Consider the following 14,517-nt stretch of genomic DNA (forward strand, 5'->3'; position numbering starts at 1 on the left):
ACCATGCCCGGGCACACGTTCATCCATCTATCTATCTATCTATCTATCTATCTATCTATCTATCTATCTATGATACCCTATCTTAAATAACCAACATAAATAACATTTAGTATGCAATTTTGAAATGTAAAAGATAAAAATCTCTCATAGTCCTCCTAAAGAAAGCCATAGTTAAGATTTCATTTTATTCTGGTATATATTCCTTTTCTCTATTCCTTGTGTAGAATGTATGTTACATGTATTTTTTACTTTGTATCATGGTATCATATTGTAGATGATGTCCTGTAGTCTGCTTCTTTTGCTTAGTCTTGAAAATTTTCCTGTTTAAGATTTGCAGTGGTTGAGCAGCATTTCACAAGTGCATGATTGGTTATGTTACCATACCTTTTGTTTAACAACCTGGTGCCTTTAGCTACTATCTGATTTTGATTTTTGTGTTTGCTATGAAAAGCTGTGTTACAGGGAACATCCCTGAACAGCACCTGGAATACTCCATGAGCACATGTCTCATACCTTTTTCACACAGGTACATTGGGCCCAGCACTGTGTTTGGCTCCAGTGGTAAGCTTGCCAATGTGGAGCAATGGCGGTGTGTCTCCATCCTTCGGAGTCATTCAGGTGGTAAGTGTGGCTACTTGTTTGGGTGAGTGAGTTCCTAGTAGTTGCCTTAAATAATCATTAGCACCTTTCTGTCCCTTTGCTACTGTTTGGTCCTTAATGTACTATCTGGGATTTCTCTATCACCACTTGTCCCTTACTTGTCCCTTAAAGTTTATACAGTCACTGGCTCTACCTCCTGCCTATACCTACATTTAATTACCAATACACACTCTCATAGGATCTAAGTGTATGTGCTTAACATAAAGCTCTCAGCCTCTTTTGTTTATTCTGCAGGAGTACCTTCATTCTTGGATCACTAAGTCCATAAGCACATTTTATTTATTCTTGAGAAACAAACCTGTAGGTGCCCATTGGAAAGTTCCTTTCTTTTTACATATATACATACATACATGCATGCATACCTACATTAATTTGTGTGTGTGAGCTCATATACCACTGTAAACATGTAGAGGTGAGAGGACAATTTGCCTGAGTTGGTTCTCTTGTTCTACCATGTGAGTTCTGGAGATTAGAGGTTAGGTTGTCAGACTTGATAGCAAATAGCTTTACCCAGTGAGTCATCTTACTGGTCCTATTGGATACTTTCTTAACTTGACTTTGAATACGTTTATAAAGTGGTTTAAATAGGCTTAGTTTGGAAAGAGTCACATTTTGCAGATTTATGTTGAAGAGGAAGAAGATTGGTCTCCAATCAGCAGATTGATAACAGTATGAAGCCTGTGCACATTAGGTACTAAATAGCATGATCCACATGTGTACAATTTAGACTTTGAAGAAGGCTGTGGTCCAGCCCAGCAGGGACTGTGGGCAGCACAAAGGGCAAGGCTAGGTTGGGTGTGAGTATCAAGGTTGAGGCCTTTTATTTTATTTTTAGTTTTTAAAACCATAGCTGGTCTTCGTAGGTACAACAGGGAGCAGCGCAAGTGAGTTGTGAAACGTGAGAGAGGTGTGTCTGACAGCTCTGGGGAAAGAGCTTGTTTTAGCGGTTCATGACATAGGCAAAGGCAAAGGCCTATGCCATTGGGAAGGAGAGCAAAGAATGGGAAACCAGTTTGCAAAAACTGTAGGAGGACGGTCTGGATCCTGACTAGTGCTTGCATAGTCCATAGTGTTCTCTACTGAGACCAGAAGAGAACAGGCTTATGAAAGTGGACATCAGTTCAGTGTGGATGGATGGGTTTGAGAGCTTGGAGAAGAAACAGCAAACTAAAACAAACAGCATTGAGTCTTCACTAGCAATATATGCACAGCAAATCCTTGTAACTTTAACTATGAATAAAATTATATTTATTTTTATATTGTGTGTATGGATGTTTTGTGGCATGTTTACCTGTGCACTAAATGTGTGCAGTGCCTTGGGAAACCAGAAGAGGAATGTTGGATCCTCTGGAACTAGAGGTAGAGATGATTGTTAGCCACAGTGTGGGTTCTGGGAATTGAACATGGGTTCTTTGGAGTTGCAGCCAGCTTTCTTAACTGCTGACCCATCTCTCTAGCCTGCCCTGCTCCCTCTCTAAAAGATATTACTTTATTTTAAATTATGTATTCAGATCTATTTTGTTCTGGAGGAGCAGTACATAGAAATCTGGAAAGGCAGAAGGAAGTGAAGCATTGTGCTGTATCCAGCACGCGCAATGCAGTAAGACAACAAAGCACTGAAAACTTAGAGCTGCTAAAGGCAGTCATTCAGTTTCCTCATGTGAAAACACGTGCCTCTTATTAGTAACAGTCAAGTAGAAAAGTCTCATGATCCAAAAAAAAAAAAACCTCATACCCAATAAGATACAGAAATGTATACCCAGGAATATTGAAGTATATGATACCTCTGACTTAAACTACAGACCTATTTTAAAAAGTTTTACCATGCTGAGCATTGATTAATTCAGGGTCTTGCATATTAGACAGGCACCCTGCCCTAAGCTACAACTTCAGGTGTCCCTCTTTCTTTCTGTCCCCGCTTTTAAAAAGAAATCGAGTCTTGCTCTGATCTCTTGACTCAAGTAGTCCTACTTCAGCTTCCTAAATAATTGAGTAAGATAACAGGTGTATACTATCATCACAAACTTTCTTTTAAGCATGAGACAAACTCACCAATGTTATCTGGAACTTGCTGTATCCCCAGGGCTGGCCTCAAGTACACAATCATCCTGGCTCAGTTTCTTGAATATTGGGATTATAGGTTTGAACCACCATGCTTGGCTTCATAATCTTTTCTGAGAGATGCGTAATTCATAAATAAAATACATTGTTTATTCTCAGTGTAATTGCTTATCCATGTAACAATTAATTGATCACCTGTTGTATTCTAGGTCCTGTGCTTCCCTCAAGGGGTGCTTGTTAAAAGGACAATCTAAGTAGACCTAGCAGCAAGGACCTGTAATCAGCTCCTTCCTTATAAGGCCAAGGCAGGAGGATCAAATTTCAAGTTTAGCCTAGGTAATTTAGTGAGATCCTGTCTCAAAAAAAAAAAAAAAAAAAAAAAAAAAAAAAAAAAAAAAAGAGTGCTAGTATGCACAAGGCTTAACAGAAGACTTAAAGGGACAGACAGTAAGCTAGTGATGTAGTAACACCAGGGAAAGAGCCATGGGAATCGTTGGCAGGTACTAGGAACCAGTGAGGAGGGGAAGATGCTTTAGTGAAGCATCCCCCAGTTATACTTTATTGAGTTTGACGATCTCTGAAGGGAGAGGTGAGAGAAAAGGCACATAGCCATATACGTAGAGAGAACAGCTGAAGCAGACAGCATGGAGTGTGGGCTTGGGTTTGGGTTATTCAGGGAGCCACTAATGGTGGTAGAGGGAGAGGTTGGAGCTTTGGGGTTTGGGGCTTTGTGACCACTCAGAGCTTTTGTCTGAGGAAAACAACAAGGTCAGGTGGTTTTTCAGTGAGAATTTGAAGCCTGTGGCAATCTCTGATGGCACTTGGGAGACCTATAAGAGGGGACTGATGTAGGTGAGAGGCAATTCTGGGTCCTTACTTGGAAGTGATCAGAAGAGTTCCTGCCGTATCTAACACAAATTCTGAAATATGCAGAATTCAGAGAAGATCATGTTATACTAAACACGAAGAGGATGTCCTGACCAATGGGATGTCATTCCCAGAATTCTGATATGACTGTTTGTGAGGAGGAAGGTTTCGGAGTTTGGGTGTGGATGAGTAAGGAGTCCTGAACACAAGAAAGAGACAGAATGAAGGTTTGAAATGATCAAACCATCAAGAGAGGATAAGACAGACTGGAGAGTCTCAGAGGTAAAGAGCACTGACCGCTCTTCCTGAGGGCCTGGTTCAATTCCCAGCACCCACATGGCAGCTCACAACTGCCTGTAACTCCATGATTTCACACCCTCACACAGACATACATGTAGGCAAAGCACCAACACACATAAAATAAAAATAAATAATTTTTTTAAGAAAGAGGGTGAGATGAGTTCATTCTCATCTGTGACCCTTTCCCAGTGAAGGAGGGCAACACGTTGAGATCCCCAAATGTGCACTCAAACATCAGCCAACCCTATGCTGTTCAAATGCTGGTTGATCGTCTTCCCTTCATTCTTTAGCCATTCTCTACCTCCTGACTGTCTTAAAAATATTAAATTCATTTTGAGTTATTATAATAGTCGTTCATTATGCATTTTCCTTTTTCGTTAAGGATGATACCACTGACAGAATAAAGCTTGAGTGTTGGATTAAAAAAAAAAGGAAAACCAACCAAACAAACACCCGTGTTACAGGGCTGGAGAAATGGACCAGTGATTAAAAGTGCTTATTGTTCTTCCAGGGGCCCTGGGTCACTTTCCAGGACTCACAGTGCAGTGGTGCAGAACTGTCTGGAACTCCAGCTCAAGGGAATCTGATGCTTTCTTCTGACCTCTGCAGGCTTCTGTATGCATGCAGTGTGCATCGATAAACTAGGCACACATACAGAGCACCCACCATTAATCAGTATTTTTAAAATGCCTGAGTTACAAAGTGTGCTATACTAAACCCAGGCTCCCCTGCAGGGCTGCCGTGTGGTGTCTGGAAGAACTTCTCTGGCAGTCTCATACTCACTTCTAAGTTATGATGGTAATACCTAAACTCACACTTTCTTGTATTTCTCTAAGTTAAATGAGGTAACATAAAATAAACTTCCCAGTTGCAACATAAAGATGTAAATTCAGGGGGAAATCAGGAGATTTCAAATGACCTTTCAGGATAATGGGAGTCATGAATGATTTAATAGTGCAAGTCATCATAATGCCTTGTTTGTAGAGAGCTAATCCAATTCATTTTGAAAAAGCGTGATTAATTTGGTGGTCTTAGGAATTTTGTACTTTTATACGAAATTTGTGATCATTCTGTTTCTGTTAGGAATGACATTGGAAGCTGAGTGTGGTGGCACATGCTTGGGCCAGGCAGATCTCTTGAGTTCGAGGCTAGCCTGGCCTACAGAGTGACTTCCAGGACAGCCAGGGGTACACAGGGAAACCCTGTCTCAAAAACTAACCAACTAACAAACAAAAAGAATGACACTGGAATTTTGATGCAGGCAACACTGAATCTGTAGGCTGCTCTTGGTAATGTTCTACTCCACAAGCAGAAGTCTGTTCTCCTCTGGTATCTTCTCGGACATCTTTCTTCAGAGAGTTAAAGTTTTTATTGTAAAGGTTCTTCCTAGCCTTAGGTTTATTCTTAGGGTTTTGCTTGTGTGTTTGTGGCACTGGGAGTGGGATTGTTTTTCAGATTTCTTACCATGTTTGCTATTGTTATATAAGAAGACTCCTGATGTGGGATGTTTAGTTTTGTATACCTTGACATTTTGCTGAAAGTAATCAGATCTAAGAATTTACTGGTAAAGAATTTAAAATCGCATATATAGAATAATCTGCAAATAAACATGATTTGACCTATTTAAAAAAAGTGGTGTGTGTGTGTGTGTGTGTGTGTGTGTGTGAGAGAGAGAGAGAGAGAGAGAGAGAGAGAGAGAGAGAGAGAGAAGCAATTAAGCAAACTGTTTACCGAGATAAAGTGAGGATTGATTTGGAATTAACAACAGGGAAGCCATTGTGGTTTTGGCAGTTTTGTTGGTGGCGTTGGGTTAAAGCCTGTTGGAAGTGCTCAAGAAAGACAGAAGAGAGCTGGATTGAACTAGGCTGACTTGTTGGGAACCAGTGAAAATAGGTGAAGGCAGGGTAAACCGGTAGAGGGAATGTGTTCTTGGGTGGCAGCCTGGACTGCTGTTAAGAGTTGAGAATGAGATGGTATTGCTGACTGGACTTGGAAGCTTGGAATCAAAATCAAGGGTATTTGAGTAGTCTGTTTTGGAAGGGTTCTTGGCATGACTGTGGGTATGACTGTGGTAGAAACCCAGGGATCAGAAGAGTTTAAACAAGCTAGCGCCTTGTGTGTGGGAAGAATCGTCCTCTTGGAATTAGTAGAACAGTAGTGGGAATAATGACTAGACGTTCCATCATAAGGACTTCAGAGAAAATTATTACAGGTGTAGATTCTCTGAGAAGCCAGACACAGATGTCAGACTGGCCAGTGGATAAATATGTTACAGCTGAGAACATTTACAGTATCAGCAGCTGACACATTGTAAGCTTTGGCTAAATCAACGTTGAAGAGGCTACACTGTATTGAAGAACTTTGTGTATCACAGGGATTCATCACTTTTCAAAAGGGAATGAATTCTCTTCACATGTCCTATAGGAACCATTGAACACTTTATGAAGTTATTGTAGAGCCTCAATAAATACAACATATACCCAAATAGATAGGAGATAAACACTAGATAATTAAGCCAGGAGAAGATATAAGTGAGTATTCATCAGCTCTCTAGCCAAGGGGATATTTTTCAAGATGAGCAGAAATATAAGAAAGTATGATGGATAGTGACAGACTACTTTATTAAGATCCTAGAGTATGGGACTGGATAAATGATGCTGGTGGATAATATATGTGAAGTCTAGAAGTTGCTAAGGAAATCGTATCTATTTTCTGGGTTCCATTTGACCACATCAAATATGTATTTAGACCAGACTGTCTTTGAACTTGGAAATCTGCCAGCCTCTGTCTTCTGAATACCAGAGCTAAGGGGGTATACTACCATGCCTGGCACCTGACAACATCTTTTCTGCTGTAGACTCGGCATTATAGAGAAACACTGGAGCTTATGTGTCTACTCCTATAGAACTCTAAGATCTTGTTTTCTTCATCAAGTAGACACTGAATTCAGTTATGTTAACATCCACTTCTCAGAATGATTTCCCAGTTGACAATCATAAAACAGTAATTTAATTAAGGCTTATATTTAAAAACGGTAACCTAATAAGTTAGAAGGAAAAATGGTCACACTCTTCATTGCTGATGAGAAACTTTGAAATAGATGTGTATAGACATGTAAAGGTATTGACCGAAGCTGCTTGTTCGTTCCCAGCTGCCCAGACCATGAAATGATCACACAGAAACTATATTATTTAAATCACTGCTTGGCTAATAGCTTAAGCGTATTGCTAGCTAGCTCTTATACCTAGAATCAACCCATTTTCATTATTTTATATTTTACCACGAGGTTTGTGGCCTACTGACAAGGTTCCAACTGGCAGCTTGCGTCTTTCCCCTCTGGCGGCTCCATGGCATCTCACAACTCCACCTTCTTTCTTCCAGCATTCAATTTAGTTTTCCCTGCCGAGCTCTACACTGCTCTATCACAGGCCAAGACAGTTTCTTCATTAACCAATAAAAGCAACACATATACAGAAGGACTTCCCACACCATTTCCCCTTTTCTGTTTAAATAAAAAAAGGAAGGTTTTATTATTTTTTATTTATTTAGGTCTATTTACAGTAAAGACTATGTACTATACTTTATACATTATTTTATAGTAATGAAGACTATATATGTACTATAGTATGTAGACTATAGAGTAAAACAAAGGCAGCTGTGAAGATGTCCTAGGTAGAGTATGAAATGAAACATGCTGGTATATATGAATTGTGGTCTGTCAAATATAGTGCAATAAGGGAAGTCCCTCAGGCTGTCACTGAAGATTAAAAGGCTAGGAAAAAAATTGCAGTAGAAACTTTTGAATATTTTTCTCCTATCTTAAAACAGTTTCTGGATGGAAAGAATTAGGTGGCAATTAACTGTACCAGGCATTGGTGTTAGAAAACTATGTGAGACCACATTCTTTATAGTAGGACGAGATAAGAATGTCATTGGCATTGACACTGCTGACCATTGTCAGTGTCTTGAAGTACCTGGTACTGTTCAACTGCAGCTTTTCATATCCTCACAATATTCTTAGGAAGGTAGGATTAAAAACAATCATTATCTTGCAGGTTAAGAAAACTGAGTCACAGATAAGTGTTACTAACTAAGCTGAACATGAAGTTCCTGCTCATAATCCAGCCTTGGGAGGCGGATGCAGAGTGATGAGGAAGTCGAGGGCATGCATCTTTGCCTGTGTATCTAGGCCAGCCTGAACTATGTGAGACCTTATCTCATCAAACCAGAAGGCAAGGAAGGAAAGGAACAAAAGGAAAGTGAGAACCAACTGTCACTTGGTTCTGTTGGGGCTCAGTAGGAAAAGGGTATTCCTATAGATTAGTAGTGGGATAGGCCTCCATGACATTCACATAGTCACATTCTCTTGATTTGATTGTGTTGTACAGCATGCTGTCGCATCTTGTGCTGAGAAGGTCCTGGAGAAGGCCAGCTATGACTCTAAAAGCAAGTTAGCAAGCCAAAGAGCAGCTTTGAGGCCACAGGAGCAGGAAATGTCAGGTTCCACATGGACTTGAAGCCACATGACCTAGAAGTTCTCCTCAGAGCTGTGTCCTGAATTTAGTGCATGAAATTCAATGCTCACTGAAAAATGTTAAGTAGGATTGTTTTCCAGATTGGTGCCCCCCCTCCCCCCCCGAAAAAAAGTTGTTCTTGTCTCAGGCTAAGTGTCCCCATGTGTGAAAATCCCAGAGTTAGTTGACCTGGCTTACAGAAAAGACTGCTGGGTTTTTGGTGAAAGTGCCCACCATCACCCAAGTGCACACCAGGTAAGAGATCTTACCATAGCACCCTGTCTTCTTCCAGATGTGATGGATGTAGCATGGTCTCCCCACGATGCCTGGCTAGCCTCATGCAGTGTGGATAACACCGTCGTCATTTGGAATGCCGTGAAGTTCCCAGGTCTGTCTGTGGTTCCTCTCTACTGGTTAACAGCAGAAAATGGCTGTAGCCAACTGTAATGCCTGCCTGTTTGTGGAGCAGGGTGGGGAATGGATTATTTGTCTTTTTAATCTTGGTTACAGAAAGTTAAATGGTCAAGGATTTGTGTGTCTTGTCAGCCAGTTTTGCTTTTTGTTATCAACTATATTTGTTTAATGTTTAAAAAGAGATTAATGCTAAAGAAAAACTAACTGAGTAGTAGCTTGAGTGTTTCAGAGTTTATTAAGGTAGCGTGTGGACAGTTGGCACTGAGAGATTGCTGGCACTCCACACATGCTGTGTGTAATTTCTATATCAGCTCAGTGAAACCATCTCCGTGAAACCATCCAGCAGATAGGGGCTACCACAAACTGAGTTTTGCAAGAGGGGAGCTTTTCTTGTTTCTTGTGTTTCAAAATGTGAGACATTGTGCAATTTGTAGTTTTATAATTTATAACTAGTAAAATATTTGTCACAGCTGGGCATGTGGCGCACCACTTTAATTCCAGCATTTAGGTGGATCTCTGAGTTCGAGGCCAACCTGGTCTACAAAGGGAGATCCAGGCAGCCAGGATTACATATCATGGTTCTAGAGCTCATTTTTATCACGTGGTAAATACATCATCTTGAGTAGATTGAAATAATTTTAATTCCTTCTGGAAGCTACTACCAGTATGTATGGGTACACTTGTTTTGGCTTTAAGAGGAACAGTTGTAGAGCGGTCTAGCATTGACTACAGATCTGAATGAGGTACTTTTGGGGCACATTGTGTCTTTAGCACTGGCTTCCAGAAAACTCACTTAAAAGATGTCCCTTGAACCTATAGGCCTGCTGCTTCTGGGGGCTGTCAAGGAGGCTCACATCAAAATTACCCGAGGGACTTCCAGGTTAAAAATATTTGTGCCTGCTGCAGATAAGATATGGAGTCAGAATTGGCAACTATGGCTCTAGCCTGTACCCTCATTGCTGTTTCTTTGGGGCATGTGTGACCTACCCACATGTGTTAGCTTATTCTGGCCTTCAGTTTGCTTTTGTAGAGGTGAAATATGGGGCTATTCTGCTTGCATTTAAGGGTGGGGATTGGTCAAGTCCCCTCAAGTCCATTCCATGGGCCATCATAACTAATGTTTTCTATATAGTGTTGTTTTTCTTATAGATAACACCTCATATTTTATCTTCTTTTTTTTTTTTTTTTTTTTTTTTTTGCTTCACAGAAATTCTTGCAACTTTGAGAGGTCATTCTGGCTTGGTGAAAGGGTTGACTTGGGACCCTGTTGGTAAATACATTGCCTCTCAAGCTGATGATCGAAGCTTGAAGGTATGGAGAACGCTAGACTGGCAGCTAGAGACCAGCATTACCAAGCCCTTTGATGAGGTAACTGGGGATAGTCTAGAGCTTCAGTGGCCAGCTTTGAAATTAAAAAATATTTTATTATATTTTTAATTAGTATACAATCTTTTAGGTTTCATTATGGCATTTTCAAACATAATTTATTGTTGATCTTTCTCTTGTCTCTTTCCTGATTCCCATACCCTTTTTTGCGTCCTTTACTTCTGGTAGCCTCCTTTCTGCTCCCATGTTTTGTGTTTTGTTGAATGTTCCACTTTTGTAACTACTCTTTTTCCCATCTTGTCCCCTTTCTAGTTTCATGACCTATATTCACACACATGCACGCACTCACACTCTTTCCTCCCAAGCTAGGATCCATGTCTAAGAACATGCAATATTTGTCTGAGTTTAGATTACCTTGCTTACTATAATAATTTCCAGATCTATCAATTTTTCTGCAAGTTTCAGAATCTGACTTTTCTGAATAGTTGAATAAAGTTTCTCTTTGTAAGTATACCATATTTTCATTATTCATTCCCTTGTTCATAGACATCTGGGTAGCATGTAATGCAGCAATAAACATGAATGTGCAGGCATCTCTGCCGTTGGGTGTATGTCCAGGAGCGATAAAGCTGGATCATTCAGTGTTATAGTTTTTAATTTTTTGAGACAGCACTGTACTGATCTCTATAATGGCTGCACTACTTGCACTCCTATCAGTACTAAATAAAGGTTCGTTTCCCCTACAACTTATCAGCATTTGTTACTGCGTTTGTCATTGATGATAGACATTCTGAATAGGGTGAGGTGGAATCTCAAAGTAGTTTTAATTTGCATTTCCCACATGGCTAAGGATAGCAAACACTTTAAAATGTATATATAAAAGTGTTCTTTTGAGATATTTTATTAACCCATTATTTAAGCTTTTTTTTTGGTATTTAGTTTTTGTTGTTCCTTTAAAAAATTTATTTTTTTAAAGTTATCTTTTTACTCATGTTATGTTTTGACCATAATCACTTTACTCACTTGTCTCCCATCTGCTCCCTCTGGAACCCTTCTTTCTAACTTCTTTTTCCTTTATTTTCATGTCCTTTTTTAAAAAAATAGAACTTTGAGTTTAATTTGGGTTGTTTGTATAAACATGGCTGTTGGGTTATTTACTGGCTCCTGGGCAACTTACCAGTGACTATACTCCTGAAGGAAAATGGCTCCTCTTCTCCCAGCAGCCCTTTAACATTCTTTATATATCCTAGATATTAATATACTGTTTGAATAATAGATGGCAAAGATTTTCTTTCGTTCTGTAGGCTGTCTTTTTGCTATGCTGATAGTTTCCTTTGCTGTATAGAAGCCTTTTGATCCCATTGGTTAATTCTTGGGGCTATTTTGTGTTTTGTTAGACAATTGATAGATTTTATTTATTTATTTATTTTTTATTTTTTAATTTTTTTTGGTTTTTCGAGACAGGGTTTCTCTGTGGCTTTGGAGCCTGTGGAGCCTGTCCTGGAACTAGCTCTGTAGACCAGGCTGGTCTCGAACTCACAGAGATCCGCCTGCCTCTGCCTCCCGAGTGCTGGGATTAAGGCGTGCGCCACCATCTCCCGGCTTTTTGATAGATTTTAAAGCTAAAGAGAACCTTATAGCTGCTCTTGTACTATTGTGTGCCTGATTGATGAGTGAAACCCTTTCTTTTTTAAAATTTTATTTTTATTGAGCTCTGCATTTTTCTCTGTTCCCCTTCCTGCCTCTCTCCTCCCCCCTTCAACTCTCCCCGAAGGTCCCTGTGCTCCCAATTTACTCAGGAGATCTTGTCTTTTTCTACTTCCCATGTAGATTAGATCCATGTATGTCTCTCTTAGGGTCCTCATTGTTGTCTAGGTTCTCTGGGATTGTGATTTATAGCTGGTTTTCTTTGCTTTATGTTTAAAAACCACTTATGAGTGAGTACATCTGATAATTGTCTTTCTGGGTCTGGGTTACCTCATTCAAAATGATGTGAAACTTTCTTACCTTGGGGAATTTGCCTTATGGAATGGCCATGCAGAGGAGGCTTTCTTTGTAGGTTATTGGTTGTGATTTTGCTTTGTTTGTTGATATTCCCTCTGTAGGCCAGCTGACCTCTTTGTTGGGAAGAATACAGTTTGTACAGTGTGGAGGGAGATCGGACTGCAGTAGCTTCTGTAGTATTCTGCTATCTGTTTGCATTCTGATTTCATGTGGAATCTGAATTAAAGATGACTGTTATTCATTAGACATTAAGTATCTTTTGTATGTAAAGCAATACTATCAATAGGCAAATAAAATTGGATTGTGATGTTGTCTCTCCTCTTGATGCTTATTGCCCATGGGAAAGACAGACATTCATGTGAATTGTGCATGTGGTGAAGATAGTGTCCAGACTACAGTGATAGCCTAGGTAAGGGACTTATGTCAGAGAAGGCTTCATAAAGCATGGGATACAGGAGTGAATATTTGCAGATATAATTGTTTGTTTACTGGCTATGGTTAGTTGCAGTAAGAAACATAAAATCACATATTTAGTTCCCTCTGAACCAACATCAGCTGGTGGACTAGGTCTACGAGTAAGATCATATTTCACCTTCCTTGCCCTACCCTTCCTTGTTCACAGCTGCCTGGTGTAGTGCATGTGGCTCTCACACTTAGAATTTCTAGATGTCTTGACTGCCAGCCATGGGTGTCTGTGAGCTGGAATCCTAGACTGGCTGGTTGTAGGAGGTCTGGCAGTGCTATGTAGCCTCTGCTACAGCCGTCCTGCACAGAGGGATAAGGATGTACTCCCATTGCACTGGGTTCTGCTCTGCTACTCTGGGACCCTGGTCTTGAAGGCTGATACAGGCTGATCTTGACTTTGACTTTGGACCTAGTTTATATCTTTTGTGGGAGTGTTCTTGTCTTTCCCATGGGCAATAAGTATCAAGGCAAAAGTTAGGTGTGTATCCCATGAACATACATCTGTAAATCACACACTTTATCCTTGAGGCCAGAGTTTTTCTTGAGCTTCTTTTAAGCTCAGATTTTTTTACAGTGTGGAGGAACAACCCATGTACTCCGGCTTAGTTGGTCACCTGATGGCCATTACCTGGTATCTGCCCATGCCATGAATAACTCTGGCCCCACTGCTCAGATCATCGAACGAGAGGGCTGGAAGACCAACATGGACTTCGTGGGGCACCGGAAAGCTGTGACTGTTGTGGTGAGTGTCCCTCACCTCAGAAATCTTACTACCATTCTGAGCTGTCTACCGCAGTGACCTGCATGTGCCTTCTGAGCTCAGGGAGTGCCAACTTCCCCAAGGAGTTTCTCTAGGACTGTCTCATGTAGATTGAGTGATGGGCCCTAGGAGGCAGTGCATTATGGTGCATCTTTCATTTTAATCATGTTTGAATATATATGACTATTTTCATAAGATGGGAGATGTATGTAGGATTGTTTTATATTTGCCAAAGTCTAAAATGACAGATTTCTTCTGGATCAATCTTAGGAATATTGTAGTTCAGCACTAGCCTTTTTTAGGTCTGCCCATAGGTGCTCCTTTAACCAGTTCCTGTGAACAAAGTGCATTCTGGGCACTCTTGAAATGGTGTGCTGCTTCTTATGCCCAGCAGTAGTAGATATGTAGTTGACTGCCTATGCTGAGAGTGCTGGTGTGTGCATCCAGTCTTTTGTTGGAGCACAGGTCTTTGTGCAGGCTAGGCAAGTGCTCTATCACTGAGTTATAGTTAAGCCTATATATGCAGAGAGCCATTGCTCATCTTTATGCTTGAGAGAATATCCTCCACACTGGGTGACTCTAATTTGAATGTCTTGAGAGTGCCCAAGACAGGCTATTAAGGAGTTACAAATAACCTCTTAGAACATGGCTTCTTTTTTGTTTTTGTTTGTTTTAATGTAGATTAACCAAATAAAAGAGATTGTCGATTAGTTTGATACCATTGATGGATCATCCAGAACTTGATCACAATGGGCTCTTGATTACATGGATTCTTTTTTTGTTGTTGTTGCTGCCCCCCCAACACACACACACACACACACACACACACACACACACGGTTTTCTAGGTAGACCTGACTGTTTTGGAATTCACTTTGTAGACCAGTCTGGCCTTGAATTCACAGATACCCACCTGCTTCTCCCTCTTGAGAGCTGGGACTAAAGGTGTGTACCAACCCTTCTCCCTTTATTAAATGTTTTTTAAATTGATTATAAATAAGTATAATATATTGTACCTTAAATTTTTTTAAGAATAAAATAAAATACAGCTTTTTAGATTTGTTTTGTGTTGGGAGTCCATGTTGTGTTTTGTTTGAGACTAGGGCCTTCTTGGTAAATATTTGAAATTACTGATTCATATTTAGTC

The 14,517-nt window shown here is 40.2% G+C and overlaps 1 protein-coding gene across 3 annotated transcripts in view; it reads left to right on the forward strand.

The window, feature by feature from the left end:
- Window positions 1-14,517, forward strand: part of LOC121464852 (protein HIRA) — a 98,204-nt gene that overhangs the window by 25,772 nt on the left and 57,915 nt on the right. For all 3 annotated transcript variants that reach the window (XM_041677931.1, XM_041677932.1, XM_041677933.1), the window contains 4 exons: window positions 527-621; window positions 8,695-8,790; window positions 10,024-10,184; window positions 13,186-13,353. In XM_041677931.1, the coding sequence (XP_041533865.1) occupies window positions 527-621; window positions 8,695-8,790; window positions 10,024-10,184; window positions 13,186-13,353 (520 nt within the window). The remainder of the gene's footprint in view (window positions 1-526; window positions 622-8,694; window positions 8,791-10,023; window positions 10,185-13,185; window positions 13,354-14,517) is intronic.

Source organism: Microtus oregoni, unplaced genomic scaffold (assembly GCF_018167655.1).
Source record: "Microtus oregoni isolate MIOR12 unplaced genomic scaffold, Mior012 000029F_ref0000214, whole genome shotgun sequence".
Classification (NCBI taxonomy): Eukaryota; Metazoa; Chordata; class Mammalia; order Rodentia; family Cricetidae; genus Microtus; species Microtus oregoni.